This window comes from Ostrinia furnacalis, unplaced genomic scaffold (genome assembly GCF_004193835.3).
Source record: "Ostrinia furnacalis isolate ACB-3 unplaced genomic scaffold, ASM419383v2 OfSCF2997, whole genome shotgun sequence".
Taxonomy (NCBI): domain Eukaryota; kingdom Metazoa; phylum Arthropoda; class Insecta; order Lepidoptera; family Crambidae; genus Ostrinia; species Ostrinia furnacalis.
In genome coordinates this window covers 313,770-330,067 of record NW_021133236.1, presented here as the reverse complement: position 1 = coordinate 330,067, position 16,298 = coordinate 313,770, and the positions used below count along the sequence as shown (strand labels likewise).

The following is a 16,298-nucleotide window of genomic DNA, read 5'->3' as shown; positions in this document are numbered from 1 at the left end:
ACTAGAGGCCCTGTTATTATTATTACGAGTATACAGACAATTTTGTCTTTTGCGTCATTCCACTTTCTACTAATATGATCAATTTGGTATGACTGTACTGTTACAAACACTACGGTAAAACACGACCGAGACATTACAGTCACCAAACAATAAACTAACAATACAGGGTGTTTCTGTGTCAGGTGGTCTAACGAAAAGGATTGATTCTTTTACTACACTGCAACTAATTTCCCTAAGAGACTTGGTTCCGTTAACAGGAAAAAAACGTTTAATACAAATTATCAGCTGCTCCATATAATATCTTGAAAAAATTGATGTTGGTTTCGTAGAAAAAGTAGTAGTTTTGACTCTTTTTTTAGGATTTAGCAAAGAAACACCCTGTATATGTGATCATGATCATAGGTACCCGATCAGGACAACTATCCACTACATTACGAGTATAACTACGCTGCGGTAGAAAACTTACACTAAGCTGTGACAGCTTTGACACTACAATTGTCAAATATTTTGTCGATTCACACTTTCACAGTACCAGCGGGTCTAGACAAAGTGCAAATTATAATCGCAAACCAGTCGAAAAGTGGTCGAAAAGCCCCTTTTTTGTATGGAGTTTTGACGGATTCGATTTTCGATTCGATCAAAAAGTGCGTTTTGTCTAGGGGGGCTGTAGTTTTTATGCACTCCTATGTCGTTATAACGCCAAAGCATCCTACATGGGCCGGCCTGGCTTCCACAGGGGTGAGCAAGTTAGTCAAACAGATCAGTGGCCTAATTCACGTATTTTGAAACAGTCAAAATGTCGTTGACGTTTAGAAGTCGTCCTATTGAAAAACAGTTCTAAATCCGTATTCACAAGGGTCATTTCGATAGAACGATTACTCAACTCAGCGATTTGTGGTCGTTGAAATTTTGTTACGTGAATAAAGCTACTGGACAGTATTGTCCATTCCTTTCTCAGTTGTGCCTCGCTTCAGTATCAGCAGTATACCAGCAGTTTACGCTGCATTCCTGAGTCGCTATAACGCCAAAGCGTTCCGCATAGCTTCCACTGGGGTGACCAGCTTAGTGGAACCGATCAGGACAGTATTGTCCACTCCACTGGTGATCACACTGCGGTGTAACCGCTTGCATTCCTCAGATGTGATGCCTCCGATCACGAATATTATGACGGTCGGATTGTCGAACGGATGTTTCGTGCTCCGAGCTTTTTTACTCGTTAGGATGCTGGAAATTATTAATAGAATTCGTCAGTTAAAGAAGTTTTCTGTACAACGATGTTAAAGATCTATAAGAGTGCGTGTGCGTGCCATACGAGGGCGGCACTGAAAATTTCGGGAATCAAGAAAGTGAAACAACATTGCTATTTAAAAATGTATTTATTGCTTTTTAAAGTATTCTCCGCGAAATTTGACTCATTTTTCCATACACGAAACCAATCATTGAAGCAACCATTGCATTCGGAAGTTTGGGTCTCCAAAATGGCCGTTTTGTAGGCTTCCACAGCTTCTTCAGGTGATGAAAATCTCTGACCACGCAATTTATTCTTTATTTTAGGGAAAGTATAGAAATCATTAGGGCTTAGGTCGGGGCTGTACGGCGGATGGACTAATAATTCTATGTTTTCTTGCTCTAAAAACTCTTTTGTTCAGTGCGCGGTGTGAGAACTCGCATTGTCGTGATGGAGGATGATGCGGCGGTTGCAGTTCTCTTTACGGAGTTCAGAAACGACCTGTGGCAAACAAATGCTAGCATACTAATCTGCATTAACCGTTCTTTGTCCCCCAAGAGGAATAGTCGCAACATGGCCGGTTTTGGAGACAAACGTGGCCACCATTTTTTTTGCAACACTCCGTGAACGAACAATTTTTGTTGGCTTTAATTCATTTTCGAACACCCAAACTCGTGACTGGTTTTTTGTTTCGGGTTCGTACGCGTATATCCATGATTCGTCACCTGATACGATGTTGTATACAGCATTTGAGGATCCTGCATGTAATCTCCCGAGAGTTCTGACGCACCAAGTAACGCGAGCCGCTTTTTGCTCTTCACAGAGCGAATGCGGTATCCATCGGGAAAACAACTTTTTTACACCTAATTGTTCATGCAAGATTATTTGTATTTGACTCATGCCAATGTCTAAAGTTGCCTGAATTTCGCGGTATATCACATGTCGATCTTCTTCAATCAGCTTACGCACAGCATCAACGTTTTCTTAGGTGACTGCAGTTTTTGGACGACCTTGACGGGGATCATCACTGAGCTTGACACGTCCACGTTGAAATTCAGGAAACCAGCGATAAATTGTGGTTTTGGATGGGGCTTCATTACCAAATGCAGAAATCATCCGGTCAACACACTGTTTTTGTGTTAAACCACTTCAAAAGTCATAATAAATCATCGCTCTTGAATTTTCTCGAGTCAATTCCATTTTCTCAACGACTAAACAAGTTTGACAAGACCTTGTGATACGACCGAGAATCTTTTTTTAAATAAATAAATGGTATACGATTTTTAAAACCCTGGAGTTTGCAATTAAATAGATTTTAATATGACTGGAACAGTGGAAATATTCCATTCCCGATACTTTTAGTGCAGCCCTCGTAAAGATAGATGACTTATAGTTACTCAATATTTTGTTTATTTATTTAGATTTACAAATGAATTCCGATAGATAGCGCTGCAAGTTCCAGAAACATTTTTTAACGTTTGGGCAATAAGTTTAGGACTTTGCAAAGGGGACATCCAATCCCGCATGTTTTATTTATGTATTTGCGGGATCAATCGCACGGGATCTCGGAATTCGCGGGATCCAGAAAGTGTAGCCTATTGGCCTAAAGAAAAGGCAAAAGGCCTTGTTGAATGTTGTGTAAAGAAAAACGTATTAAAATATTTTAACGAAAAAACTATGTAGGTACTTCTGTTTCTCTTGTTGGAAATGCTAACGTATTAAACAGAAAGTATCTAATGTGCTAATGTTTTCAGCAGACTGCTTCGAATATGCGACTCTAAATAATAGCTGGCCTGCAGCAATAACCCTTTCAACTTCCACACTAGTGGAATAAAAACAAAATTAACCAACTCACTTGAGTCCACTCTGCAAGAGGTCCTTGATGCTCTCATTTCTGTGACGAAAGTCTGGCGTTTCCGGGCGTTCTGTATCCACCAGGTCGTCCACCAGCTGCTGCAGGAGACCCTTGTACTCGTGACCCACACCATTTAGGAAAATACAATTAACCAACTCACTTGAGTCCACTCCGCAAGAGGTCCTTGATGCCCTCATTCCTGTGGCGAAGGTAGTTCGTCTCCGGGCGTTCTGTATCCACCAGGTCGTCCACCAGCTGCTTAGGAAACCCCTGTACTCGTGACCGACACCATTTATGAAAATACAATTAAGCCACTCACTTGAGTCCACTCCGCAAGAGGTCCTTGATGCCCTCATTCCTGTGGCGAAGGTCGGGCGTCTCGGGACGCTCTGTATCCACCAGGTCGTCCACCAACTGCTGCAGGAGACCCTTGTACTCGTGACCCACGCCATTTTCACAAGGTTTCAGCACCGATTGGTATCTGGAAATAGTAAACATTGCCAGTGAGAGACCATACTTGCGCCAATCTATTGGGTGACAACGTTTAACAGCTTAAAGTACGTATCTTGACTGTTTACGTACATCATGATTGCACATATTCATGCAAAAAATTTAAACTAAGAAGAAAAAAGGCCTCTCTCAAGGATTTCTACAATGACCAACCCTACCTACGCTGCCAGCATCCATGCGCTTCCCGCGACCTTCACTAGATCGTTGGTCCACCGAGGCCTGTTTACACCAAATTTTGACGATTACAAGTCATAACACACTTATCAACCAGGAGGCGAGGCGTTTACATTACGATGCGGATAAGTGTGCGTTGCAGTGCAGTAGGTACGACGGGGTTTTTTATAAAGAACGCCTCGAGTTGATACGGTACGATCAATTTCCAGGGTGATAAGTGTGCTTCGTCCTTGACGTCCTTACAACGCCTCAACGACTACAATTCGGTTACGCAGGGAAACTAAATTGTCATATCCTTGTTTTTCCTATTGATTGTTTAAAAATGAATAAACAAATGAAAATAATAATGCACTTACTTATTCAAAATCTTCCTCATCTGAGCTATATCCTTCAGCCTGCTCATCACAGACTTGCTCATCTCATCGCACTGCTCAGGAGTGACTATGTGCCCTGAGTCGTCGTTGAGCGCCAGTGCCTTGTGGTCTTCAAATATGGCAACACTCAACGTCTCGGTGAGGCTGTCTTCGTGTTGCTTGGAGAATGAGACTTCGGTCCCGGTAAGAGAGTAAATATGGACGAGCAGGGCTAGTAGACTTTCTAGGGAGAGGTTGCGGTCTTTTCGTGACTTTATTAAGTGGGTGATCTGGAATTACGAAAAGAGAATCTCTTGTTAGATACTTTAAAGACTTTTTTATCTTGGAGATCCGAAACTCAATGAATGATTTCCAGATGTGACATATTATAGGCGTAAACTGAGATAGTTTTGACCATACTCTACCAATAGTACGAGAGCCCACGACCAAAATTTTTGTCTCATAGCAATACGGCCAAAACCGCATCAAATCGATAGATACGATTATCCTGAACTCGAAAAAAACAATATCAGACATTTTCCGCGTAGCGTTTGATCTGACCGAATTGTCAAAGAATTTTACCGAACTGCATCATAGCAATATGTCTGATTTGCAGACTGTAGTTGAATGATAGTTCTGAGATACCGGAAACATATTTTTCAGACGTTAGTGGTGTAGTGCAAACCCGTAAAGGTATACAGGTCGGCTAAATTTGTTGACATTTTCAAAAATTCGCTCAGGCTATATGCTACGCGCAAAATGTCTGAAAACAAACTTTTTCGTAATACAATTATAAAATCTATGTACATTTTCACTATCAGACGTATTGCTATAATACCGACTGTCTTTTTTTTTTTGAAACAGCAGAAACGCAGTTGCTACACTTTCGACCGTTACTACACACCTAGTCGGGTTCAGAATCATACAATCTAACGATTTTATAGGGTTTTTGCCGTATTGCTATGAGACATGGTTTTGGTCGTGGGCTCTCGTACTACAACACTAACATGATAGTGAACAAGTGGGTCTATACTAAGTCTATCGCGGGCGCCATCACCCTTGTCTGTATTGAAAAACAGTATGAGCAGCGCATGCGTGTGACGTATTTCAACATGCGCGGTGGGAGTGGACGCTCTATGCACCCTCAGTTTTAGCGGAAGCCCTAACCTAAGTATTTAAATTCTTGTGTTCAGCACATGTAAAAGAATTTCTTCTTATGGTGCGTCCACACTGGGCGAACGGGCTCGCGCGGCAAACTCGACATCCTGCTCACTCAAAAGCAGGGTGAGCAGGATGACCAGCGTGCCGCGCGAGCCTGTGCGTCCAATGTGGACGCACCCTTAAAAGAAAAAGGGTAATTCTTACCTGGTGCAGAACACTGGTAGAGTCTCTACTAGCGGCCAAGTTCTGCGAGACCTGACGCTCCAGACTGCTGACCAGCTCGATTTGCGCGCGCTTTGGAGACTTCAGAGTCTGCACCACGGCTAGTGCCTGCTGTAGAACGCCGAGGTGTTTGCTGATGATGTCATAGTTACCTGTGACAGGAGATGACGTTTTACGAAGGTTCGTTCGTTTCAGCCAAATGACGTCCACTGCTGGACAAAGGCCTCCCCCAAGGTTTTCCACAATGAACGGTCCTGCGCTGCCCGCATCCAGGCTCTTCCCGCGACCTTTACCAGATCGTCGGGTTATTTTGGATATAATGTTTTGCAAAATGTATTTGATGATTATAGACTTTTTTTTCTCATATGGCAATATCCGATCTCAACTTTGCCATCACCTGAGTGTAGATATTACACGAGGTGGAATTGTGTAAAGCAATCGTAATTATTTGACAGTTCATAACGTACGATAAAGTCAGTTAAACAAAGCGTTTCACAGAATAATCGTACGTTATGAACTGTACAAATATAACGATTGCTTTACACAATTCCACCTATGGTCCCTAATGAGGATAAATGGTTGGAGACGTTTTAGAGCAGTTGTTGAGCATTCCACTATTATGGCAGAGGTCGTGGATGGAACAATATGGTATGGTACAAAAATCGGAACACCCTGATATTTTCATACATATGACATACTCACTGTACTCACATCAGTCTAAAATGTATACGTAATACTGTGGGTAGTTCAATAGATGAATGAGTGAGTATTAACTATAAAATAACAAAGTGATGGTGGTTATGTTATTGACCAAAAAACTGAACTTCCTTCTACTATTTTAAACAATTTCTTAGTTCGACCATACCTTTTGACGCAGTGACGATTTTTTCCACGCTTTGCGGCGTGACTTTCAGCAAAGTCTTGGGACTTGGCGACTTCTGAACATCAATCTTGGACAGTTTATTGTACAGGTCGAACATGACCTCCTTCTGGGATTTGTTGATCATGTGGTCGAAGGTTTGGATACAGGAGTCGTCGTTAGCGTGGTACAAACAACCAGGGCTGAGTTGGACGTCATCTGGGTGGCTTATGCTGCAAGGGAAAAAGGTCTTTATGATGAAGGGCTAAGGAATTAAGTTTGTTTGACATGCTCCCAATTATTGAGATAGAAGATGCTAAAAAAGTTAAAATTAAACTGTATAGACCACAGGACATCGATGTAAATACCGTAGCACCTTATGTACTTATAGTATGTGTAGTTTTGCAATAAAATTGTATAGTCAGATGTGGCGATATGCAAAGTCAACTGTAGAACGTCAGCAATTCAAAAAAGTATTTATGATGCACTAATTAAAAGAGCCTAGCCAAGCATAATACATATAAGGCGAACATAACACCTGTAAATATAATAGGATTATAGGGGTCTACTATCCTACAGCATATAGTTATACAAACTTGTAAAATATACTTAAACATTAACTAAAATAGAGAAACACGGGTCTCAAAACGAGTTGAAATGGAACACGAAAGTTAAAAATCTTTTACTTACACATTAGCCTCGCAAAGCGGCGACATGTCGATGGCTACCTCATTGGAATGTCCAGGGAACCTCGGCAGTACTGCCATCACCTTATCCAGAACAGACTCCATGGAATGGCTGGTCACCCCACACAGGTCTAGTGTGCGGTCTACTATGACTAAAGATGTTGGGTTGGTACAGTACTGTAATAATGATAGAGATACATTACATTTATACCCCCTTATTAATAAAAAGTTGGATAAAAATTACATTTCCATACTAAATGACAATTTAAGCCAGAGTTCAACTAGGGTGTAACTTTTATTAATAAGGAGGATCCCAACTAATATTATAAATGCGAAAGTAACTCTGTCTGTCTGTCTGTCTGTCTGTCTGTCTGTCTGTCTGTCTGTCTGTCTGTCTGTCTGTCTGTCTGTTACGCTTTCCCGCTTAAACCTCGCAACCGATTTCGATGAAATTTGGCATAGAGATAGTTTGAGTCCCGGGAAAGAACATAGGATAGTTTTTATCCCGGTTTTTGAAACAGGGACGCGCGCGATAAAGTTTTTCTGTGACAGACAAAATTCCACGCGGGCGAAGCCGCGGGCGGAAAGCTAGTAATGTTATAAAGGTTTCGCTATTACGCTATCCAGCTAGCCTATGATGTACGCCAATATCATTTTATCGAGGCATTTTATCGATTTGAAACGATAAACTCATACATTTGTCGTCTAAAATCAACGAACATTTTCGGCTGGGCGAAAAGCGTGAACGCGAAAAGTTTATTTAAAATTTATAAAAAGTTTATAAAAAACAAATTGGAACAACAACCATGAAGGGGCAATTAAAGCTTCAACCACACGGACTGTCATGGGTCGCGCGACCTGACATTTGCCTATGATCGCGCCGGCGATGGCGATCTGCACGCGTTGGTGTGGTTGAATCATAAATAATCCATATTGCAATAAAGGTATACTCTTATAGCAATGCATGTAGCAGGGTTATTTTACATTTGTATGAAATGAGAATCTGAAAAGCCCAATGTTTGTACAGTTACAATACGACAATAACTACCTTTCGTCTAGCTATGCAAACAGGCGAGTTCTCCAAGACTCCAGCCACCAAAGAACTGTATGTGCCCATATAAAATATATCCTCTTTCAAGCTCATGGAATCCATCATACTGTTAAGGCAGCTAGCCAGCCTCCTCACTTGGGACCTCTCTTCGCTGGTGAGGCCGTACAAGTCTATCGAGGCTGAGTCCGGGATGAGTTTCCCGCTGTACGTTGGGTACACTTTATGATGAGGTGGTGTGAGAAACACAACGCTGGTGGGGCATATTGTGCTGATTGGTATGTGAACGACTTCTACTGCACATTGCTGAAATGAAATAAGTTTCTCATCAGAAAAAAGCAAAAAAATATGATACACCACCTGTTTTTGAATTATTAAATTCTATCTGAATGTAACAGTTTTAAAACTTATGGTCTTTTGATAAGCAAGGGTTGACAAACCTAAAATATTCACCAACAATTGAGCAATCACCAGAAACTATTGCATGCAGTTTGTTCCATGCATTCCATCCATATGAATGGATAGTTTTATTCTGTGTAGTTTAAATTTAATCTGACTGATAAATAAGACCTTCAGCAGTTCTAGCAATACTTACAGCTTTTCCAATCCATTCCTGCAACATCTTCTCCAACTGTTTCGTACATTCCGCCTGAACCTTCCCAGCGGCTATCACATCGCTCACATCCTTCCCCTCGTTTAATTCCAAATACACAACCTCTAAGCTAACACATGATATCAATATGCAGTGACTGAAGTCGCTGTTACGTATTATATCACATATTGTACGTAGCTGTAATGATGTAGTTTGTGTTATGAATACAGCCTTCTTGTGTTCTTTGGTTGAAAACTGGAAATGGAACAATAATGTTTACTGTAATAAGAACCTGAAATCTGACTTGATTTGAAAACAGTAGCATAATTTTCAAATTAAACTTCTTGGAAATAAAAAATAGACAATGAATAAAGTTAAGCAAATATGGTGTTGTCAGCATTTCAACAGTTATAATAGGGTTCATGAAATACAGTGATAATTGTTTGAAAGTATTTACAGTAATGAACAATACGAGTTTAAAAATAAATATAATGTTATTTGTAGGTACTCTGATAAGGTTAGGCCAATGTAATTTGAATAAATAAAGATTATATCAAAAGAATAAGTCCTACAAGTGATTTTAATATGATCTTCTGACTTCTAACAGCTGTTCAAAATCATACCTCAAATGGGGACAGGCTTTTAACCGCAACCGCGCCTCCATCAAGCAAGTTGAAAAGCCCTCCATCCCAGTGCAGGCACTCAGCACTCGCAGCGTCCAAATACACTGCAGCACCGATAATCCTGTTGTATACTTCCGACCACCAGGCCTTACTAAACTCTTTCACTGACACCGACATTTTCTTGAGTGAAACTCTAACCTAATTTACATTATTTTTATTGGTTTTGGGGACTAATTAAGAGATAATGGTGGAATTAATATGAAGAAATTACATTTGCGAATATTTTTACGTCGTCAAAATGTGTCAGAAAAATTTATAATTTGACAGCTATTATTTTAACGTTTGGTTGGGTAGCAAGATTCATCGTCTATTTGGCCGATGCGACGTCCACCTAGATTTTATTTATCGATATCGATTATTTCTGTTCTATGGATTATTTATTTCAATCGAACTTGTAAAAATGTTTAAGACTTATTAAACACTAGAACATTCTTCAGGGTCTTCTCTTCTGATTCTCCATAATTATTTGTTGATAAAGTTTACCTACTTTGGGTACCTAGCCTAGGACCTAGGTAATGAAATAGTCCACTCACTCCACCATAGCCATGTATTATTTCAAAATAAAATACTAAAAGAATACTTTTATAATTTATTTAATGACTTATTATCACAATACACAATTTTGTATGCTAAGAGAGTGAAACTAAAAATAAAAAAGCTGATGTTACATTTTTAGTCTTCATAGCCCGTGGGCAGAGCATTGACATGGGGGTTGTGGAAGAGAGACTTCTGGCCATCACCCCATGGGAAACGCTGAAATAGAAAAATATTTTGATTAGTTGCTACTTATTTTAAATAGTTACCTACCTACCTGACTTTGGAGATTATTTGATCTAATAATGCAGGTACCTAATTTTACTTTTAATGAAATATTTAAACCTATCAGAAGTAGAAAAAGTTGATACTTAAGTGAGTGGAAACTCACTCCATTAATGAATTTATAGGCATTGCGCTATCCTAAAATATACACTTATAAACAACAACAAACAAAGGCTTCATTGTAACTATTTAATTGGAATTCTAATGCTTTATTACTTTCCATTGTGTTAATTTTCCTGTGATATAGGTACCTAAAGAGACTATATTTCCTGTTTATGGTAAAATTGTGATCCAAAATCATTTTAGGTGTAATAGTAGGGAATTTAGTGCAAGAACCCCTCCACTTTGGTATAGAAGGCTCATTTTTGCAACAGTGGTTCTTTGAGTGCTCCTGAGTGGATTTCCGTCGGTAGACATCGGGAGCCCCCCCTGTGGTAGCAGGGGGAGGGGGGGCAAGTTTCCTTCTGCCGCGCTTCACTTTAAGGCTCATATCTTCAAAACTATGGGTATTAGGGCAAGTGTGGTATCATTTTCGGATAATTAAAGGATGGCGCATTCATTTCTGGAACAAACTGTTTGCCTTTTCATACAAAAAAATAGAAATATTAAGTAAAATTCACAAAAACCAAAAATATTTTTTTAAATAAACCTCGTTTACTTTTAAACCACTGGAGATAATCTAATAAAAAAAAATATGTCCTAAAAGCTACATTTATCAGGATTATAAATATATACCATTTTATGGTACTTTTTTCGCAACAAGTAGGCGAAAAAAATTTTTTCTTCAGGACACAGCGGGCGAATTTTACTGCGCATCGGAAAAAAATATTTATTTTATCCATGACTTCATGCTATTTGGTTCATAAGGAAGCAAGGATTATTATTTTAGAATTTATTTAGAGTTGCTGGCACATCAAGAAATCATGATTTGTATTTTTTCTTAAATTAATTTTGAACACTATGTATGAGACATAAGGTTGAAAATAGCTTAAATACATTTTAATATTGAAAATATCTTAAGACTACATAAAGAACTTGAATTTTTCTAAACGTCTAATGATTATTATTATTTTAATTAACACTTATTTCTACATACTATTGTACCACCCCTACTCTTCCCGCGGGTGTCGTAAGAGGCGACTTAGGGACTACACATCAAACAGAGAATGGGCAGCAGCGCTCTCTGAAAAACATCAATCTTTTAAACTGCGATCTCCAACCCGCCTGCCTAGCGTGGAGATTATGGCAAAACCTTCCACTATAGTGGAGGAGGCTCATAGTCCAGCAGTGGACTGTAAAGGGCTGTTGATGATGATTGTACCAGTGATTTAACGGAAAGGTAAGTGTGAGGAAAGTGAGTATTGACAAATAATAGTAAGTACGGGAGATATTTTTAGCACAAAAAGGCTACGGCTGTGACCATTTTAGTTGTTTTTTTAGACAGCACCAGCTTCTGCACTAAGTACTTCATGCATTTACATCTTACCATTTCCAGGCAAGCTTCAGCAGCTACGGGCAAATCGGTCCATATAGGCCCCATGTTGCTATCGACTCTTTTCCACCCCCAACCAGTCGGGTAAAGGGAAGACTGAGTCGGTTGCTTGCCCCTTTTACCCCTTGATATACTAAATTTTAAATAACTGCCCTGAAGTATATCATACTTCCCGTAGCCAATTCTGATACAAAACTTCCTAGGTTGGTGGGCACTTACAACACTCGTTCATAGTCAAGCATGTAGTAATAGTAGTAGGTACATAATTTAAAACAAAACCAGTGGATTAATAAGATAAGTGGGGAAAAAACAGTGGATAGATCTTGAACAATGGATGACTAAAAAGAGGAACAAAATCCCACCAGAACAGCCTAATTTAGTTTACTGACAGCTCCAAGATTGCCTTGGGAACGGTATCGGCTAGCGGGCGTCTACTGTTAACATTTCGAACACGGTGAACGCTTAAGGAGGTTTGCTACAGTGTTTCAAGCTGAATTCTACGCTATAATTATAAACGCAATATTTACATCCTGAGCCACAGTCAGGCAGCACTCAAACAAAGCCATCGCCTCAGTGAAGGTTGAGTCTAGAATTATTCTAGATGCAATCTTAAAGATGAACAAACTCGGAAGGCATAATAAAGTGTCCCTGATGTGGGATACCTGGACATACAGGGATCGAATCGAATGCAATGAGAGAGCCGACAGTCTAGCGAGACAAGGGTCAGAGATGGATACCTATTGGGTCAGAACCTTTATCTAAAAGCACACCTCATGGCTATAATACGGCCATATCACCCAAAATCACATGGCTGAATGGGAAAGCTCCAAGGATATAAGCCTCTCCATATCATTCCTAAAGGGAAATACAGGGTCATGGAGAAAACTCATTAAGCGGAAATAAAAGGTAAGCCCAAATAATTACGGATACGCAAACTGAGCATTATGGAACGAACCACATGTCCCACAAAATTGGCCAAGCAACAGAAGACAGCTCTCGAGCATGTGGAATACATGTGGGGTCCATGAAACACTTAATACTGTAAGGATGGGTCTGCTTGGGTCAGCTTATCCGGCATCAGAAGACTATTAGGTGGCTTTCACTCAGGATCGGATTTTTTTGGATGATGGAAATAAAAAAGGGAGCATAAAGATCCTAATGGGTCGCTGTGGACTACGCTAAGGTACGGCCCTACATAAGATAACCCAGACAGCTTTGTATCAGAATTGGCTACTAGCAGTACTCGTATATCAATGGATTCGCGTATAGGATCAGTTGCAAGCAACCGACTCAGTCTTCCCTTTACCCGACTGGTTGGGGGTGGACCAGAGTCGATAGCAACATGGGACCTATATGGACCGATTTGCCCGTAGCTGAAATGGTGAGATGTAAGTGCATGAAGTAGTGCAGAAGCTGGTGCTGTCTAAAAAAACAACTAAAATGGTCACAGCCGTAGCCTTTTTGTGCTAAAAATATCTCCCGTACTTACTATTATTTGTCAATCCTCACTTTCCTCACACTTACCTTTCCGTTAAATCACTGGTACAATAGTATGTAGAAATAAAAGTGTTTATTAAAATAATAATAATCATTAGACGTTTAGAAAAATTCAAGTTCTTTATGTAGTCTTAAGATATTTTCAAGATTAAAATGTATTTAAGCTATTTTCAACCTTATGTCTCATACATAGAGTTCAAAATTAATTTAAGAAAAAATACAAATCATGATTTCTTGATGTGCCAGCAACTCTAAATAAATTCTAAAATAATAATCCTTGCTTCCTTATGAACCAAATAGCATGAATTCATGGATAAAATAAATATTTTTTTCCGATGCGCAGTAAAATTCGCCCGCTGTGTCCTGAAGAAAAATTTTTTTTCGCCTACTTGTTGCGAAAAAAGTACCATAAAATGGTATATATTTATAATCCTGATAAATGTAGCTTTTAGGACATATTTTTTTTATTAGATTATCTTCAGTGGTTTAAAAGTAAACGACGTTTATTTAAAAAAAATATTTTTGGTTTTTGTGAATTTTACTTAATATTTCTATTTTTTTGTATGAAAAGGCAAACAGTTTGTTCCAGAAATGAATGCGCCATCCTTTAATTATCCGAAAATGATACCACACTTGCCCTAATACCCATAGTTTTGAAGATATGAGCCTTAAAGTGAAGCGCGGCAGAAGGAAACTTGCCCCCCCTCCCCCTGCTACCACAGGGGGGGCTCCCGATGTCTACCGACGGAAATCCACTCAGGAGCACCCAAAGAACCACTGTTGCAAAAATGAGCCTTCTATACCAAAGTGGAGGGGTCTCCATACAAATCATTGCACTAAATTCCCTACTATAACAAAAGATGTCTTATCAATCTCACCTTTGTGCGGACACGCATGTACTCGTAGGGGATGAAGGGCGGACGCTCGTGGTGCTCCTCCTGGTGGGCCAGGTAGGCGTTCAGCATGCCAAGACCGACAGCGGGGAATGCAACGAAGAAAGACAGCTTCTTCCACAACTTCCAGCCACCTGAATGTAATATAATACAGCTATTGAAACACTGATAGCTTTATAGGATCTACTTTTATGCAAGGATAACTAGTGCATCAGTTTCACTGACATGGAGACAAGTATTGATTTTTCCATTGACAGTCAAGTAACATGTGATCTGACAGAAATGATAGAAAAAGAATAGGTACACTTTATTATTGGATTCTGATTTATAGAGATGGGCAAGACATTATCAGACTTTCGTTGATGGAAACACGTTAAAAGGGCCTTTGATAAGATACAAGAAATAGGTTATGTGGTTACATAATTTTATGAATTTTCAATGGGAATATGAATACTACCTCCATGTCCACCAGCAGTAGCAGCATGCGTAGAGGAACGCGCGTTGGTCCTCAGGTAAGTAATTGCAGCTCGCTGCATAATCGAAGCCATTTTCACAGATTTCAACAATTTATTTTAGACAAAAACCAATCGCCCGTCAAACTCAAAAATACTTTGCTGTCAAAACTGTCAAAAATGTCAGTGTCAATTCGACAAAACGAGATTTTTTTTAATATGAAGTTTTACGGCTCTGGGTACAATGCTTTTTATACCATCAAGATTTAAGACAAAGATTTGGAGGAACAACAGGAGGAATATTAACTTTATGGGTGAAACGCGGCCTTACTTGAAATTCATCAGTAATAATTTTCGTCAAAGCGCCCGAATGTTATCTACAGGCAAATTTACCGAGAGGGGAAAAATTGAATTGTGCTCTTGTTAGGGATTTTACTACGATTTTACCGAATGCTTTGTTATTAAAGAAAGTATTAAGGAACCTTTAACTTTTTAGGAAAAATACTGAACTATTAAAGTTTTAAACTCACACTGCCTAAGTTTTGGTCAACCTATTCCATATTCTGTGTTTTTGTCTGAGATTCAATATTTAAAGCTAAGGAATCTGCGTAAAATATCGTTTTAGGATAGGAGCAACCTATTATAATCTTCTACTGAAGAAAAAAGAGGATTTTCTAATTTTTATTTAGATTAGACTACATTATTTACCGAATAGGTACTTCTTCTTCTTTTATTTTGGCGACGATCTAATAGGTAAGTAACTCTACTATAGAGGAATGTCAAAGTTTAAATACGAATTTTCGGTAATGGCACTGGTTAATAATCTATAAATAAAGGTAACTTTAATATAATCTTAGGCCTCCATATAAATATTACATATAAGAGCACCAAAACAATAATGTTGGAGTATTTATGAGAATATTGAAAGCATTATTTTTGAAGCGCTCTAATCAAAAGTAGGTACCTATTTGTTATACGTATTTTAATTACACTCGGTCTCCTACATCTTTTTTAAAACTTTCTTATTCACGATGTTTAAGATTATTATTGATCGAACGAAGCTAACACACTGTCATTGATTTTATCTTGATTCGTTGACGCAACTTGAGGTCCCTCAGGATAGTAGATATCAAGCAAAGACTTTGGATTAACCTGAAAATAAAAAACAAGCAACAATTATTTTAATAGTTTGGTCAGTTTAATTTGAGCAGTTTGCGAATAAAACCATTGAAGAAACTCCGATACTCGCCTTTTTAGCTTTAACGTGCTCAAAGTTAAAGCCCATGTAAAAGGCTGATTGCTGGAGCTGCCTTAAATTCCTCATGCGAACTCTCGGGTCACGCTCTAGGAGCCGCATCAACAGACCCCTCGCTGGATTTGGTAGATCCTCGGCACTTTTTGGCAGTGTGCCAGGTTTCTGGCTGGAGTTTTCACAAGCTTCATTATGCCTAGAAGAAAAACAAAAATTAACATGAATGCCTTTGCCTACTTAAAAAAAGTTAATGACAAGGCGGGAAAATTTAGAAAAAAGAGACATCCTAGACCTGGCCAACAAAATAATAAGAAGAAGAATTTTAGAGTCCCTCCATGATATTAATCACTGAATTTTCTATTTTGGTGATAATCTCGAGTGAAGTAAGTAGGTACTTGGTACTTCGATAATATATTAATCATAAGTACTTATTTCATTATAGCTTGATGATTCTGTTGACTATTGATTATTGAATGTGATCATGGATGTGATCTTAGATTAATAAAGCCGCTGTGATACTAT

General features: G+C 39.0%; 3 protein-coding genes across 4 annotated transcripts in view; all 3 read right to left on the bottom strand.

The window, feature by feature from the left end:
- Nucleotides 1–665: 665 nt before the first annotated feature.
- Nucleotides 666–9,721, bottom strand: LOC114356898 (sec1 family domain-containing protein 2). The gene is made up of 9 exons (XM_028310280.1): nucleotides 9,312–9,721; nucleotides 8,692–8,943; nucleotides 8,097–8,402; nucleotides 7,053–7,225; nucleotides 6,369–6,595; nucleotides 5,486–5,655; nucleotides 4,124–4,410; nucleotides 3,403–3,564; nucleotides 666–1,224 (listed from the first exon to the last, which is right to left on the bottom strand). The coding sequence occupies exons 1-9, from the start codon at nucleotides 9,486–9,488 to the stop codon at nucleotides 1,017–1,019; spliced, it is 1,962 nt and encodes a 653-aa protein (XP_028166081.1). The 5' UTR covers nucleotides 9,489–9,721; the 3' UTR covers nucleotides 666–1,016.
- Nucleotides 9,722–9,946: 225 nt separating this feature from the next.
- Nucleotides 9,947–14,712, bottom strand: LOC114356892 (cytochrome c oxidase subunit 6A1, mitochondrial). The gene is made up of 3 exons (XM_028310273.1): nucleotides 14,530–14,712; nucleotides 14,058–14,206; nucleotides 9,947–10,124 (listed from the first exon to the last, which is right to left on the bottom strand). The coding sequence occupies exons 1-3, from the start codon at nucleotides 14,618–14,620 to the stop codon at nucleotides 10,044–10,046; spliced, it is 321 nt and encodes a 106-aa protein (XP_028166074.1). The 5' UTR covers nucleotides 14,621–14,712; the 3' UTR covers nucleotides 9,947–10,043.
- A 263-nt stretch (nucleotides 14,713–14,975) lies between these two features.
- S6KL (ribosomal protein S6 kinase like) overlaps nucleotides 14,976–16,298 on the bottom strand; it is a 77,640-nt gene continuing 76,317 nt past the window's right edge. Inside the window, exons 7-8 of one of the 2 annotated variants that reach the window (XM_028310268.1) lie at nucleotides 15,774–15,972; nucleotides 14,976–15,676 (exon numbers count right to left, since the gene is read on the bottom strand). In XM_028310268.1, coding sequence (XP_028166069.1) covers nucleotides 15,569–15,676; nucleotides 15,774–15,972 — 307 coding nt within the window. In that variant the 3' untranslated portion in view covers nucleotides 14,976–15,568. The remainder of the gene's footprint in view (nucleotides 15,677–15,773; nucleotides 15,973–16,298) is intronic. The other variant, XM_028310267.1, reaches the window with a different exon arrangement.

Bases quoted from the DNA above. Each gene is read 5' to 3' on its own strand.
- LOC114356892 (XM_028310273.1), bottom strand. From the start codon at position 14,620: ATGGCTTCGATTATGCAGCGAGCTGCAATTACTTACCTGAGGACCAAC. The intron at 14,207-14,529 runs GTAGTATTCATA...TATTACATTCAG, and splicing joins TACTGCTGGTGGACATGGAG to GTGGCTGGAAGTTGTGGAAG. The intron at 10,125-14,057 runs GTGAGATTGATA...TTTCTATTTCAG, and splicing joins ACATGCGTGTCCGCACAAAG to CGTTTCCCATGGGGTGATGG.
- LOC114356898 (XM_028310280.1), bottom strand. From the start codon at position 9,488: ATGTCGGTGTCAGTGAAAGAGTTTAGTAAGGCCTGGTGGTCGGAAGTA. The intron at 8,944-9,311 runs GTATGATTTTGA...TTCCATTTCCAG, and splicing joins AAAGCCTGTCCCCATTTGAG to TTTTCAACCAAAGAACACAA. The intron at 1,225-3,402 runs GTGAGTGGCTTA...AATAATTTCCAG, and splicing joins CTCTTGCGGAGTGGACTCAA to CATCCTAACGAGTAAAAAAG.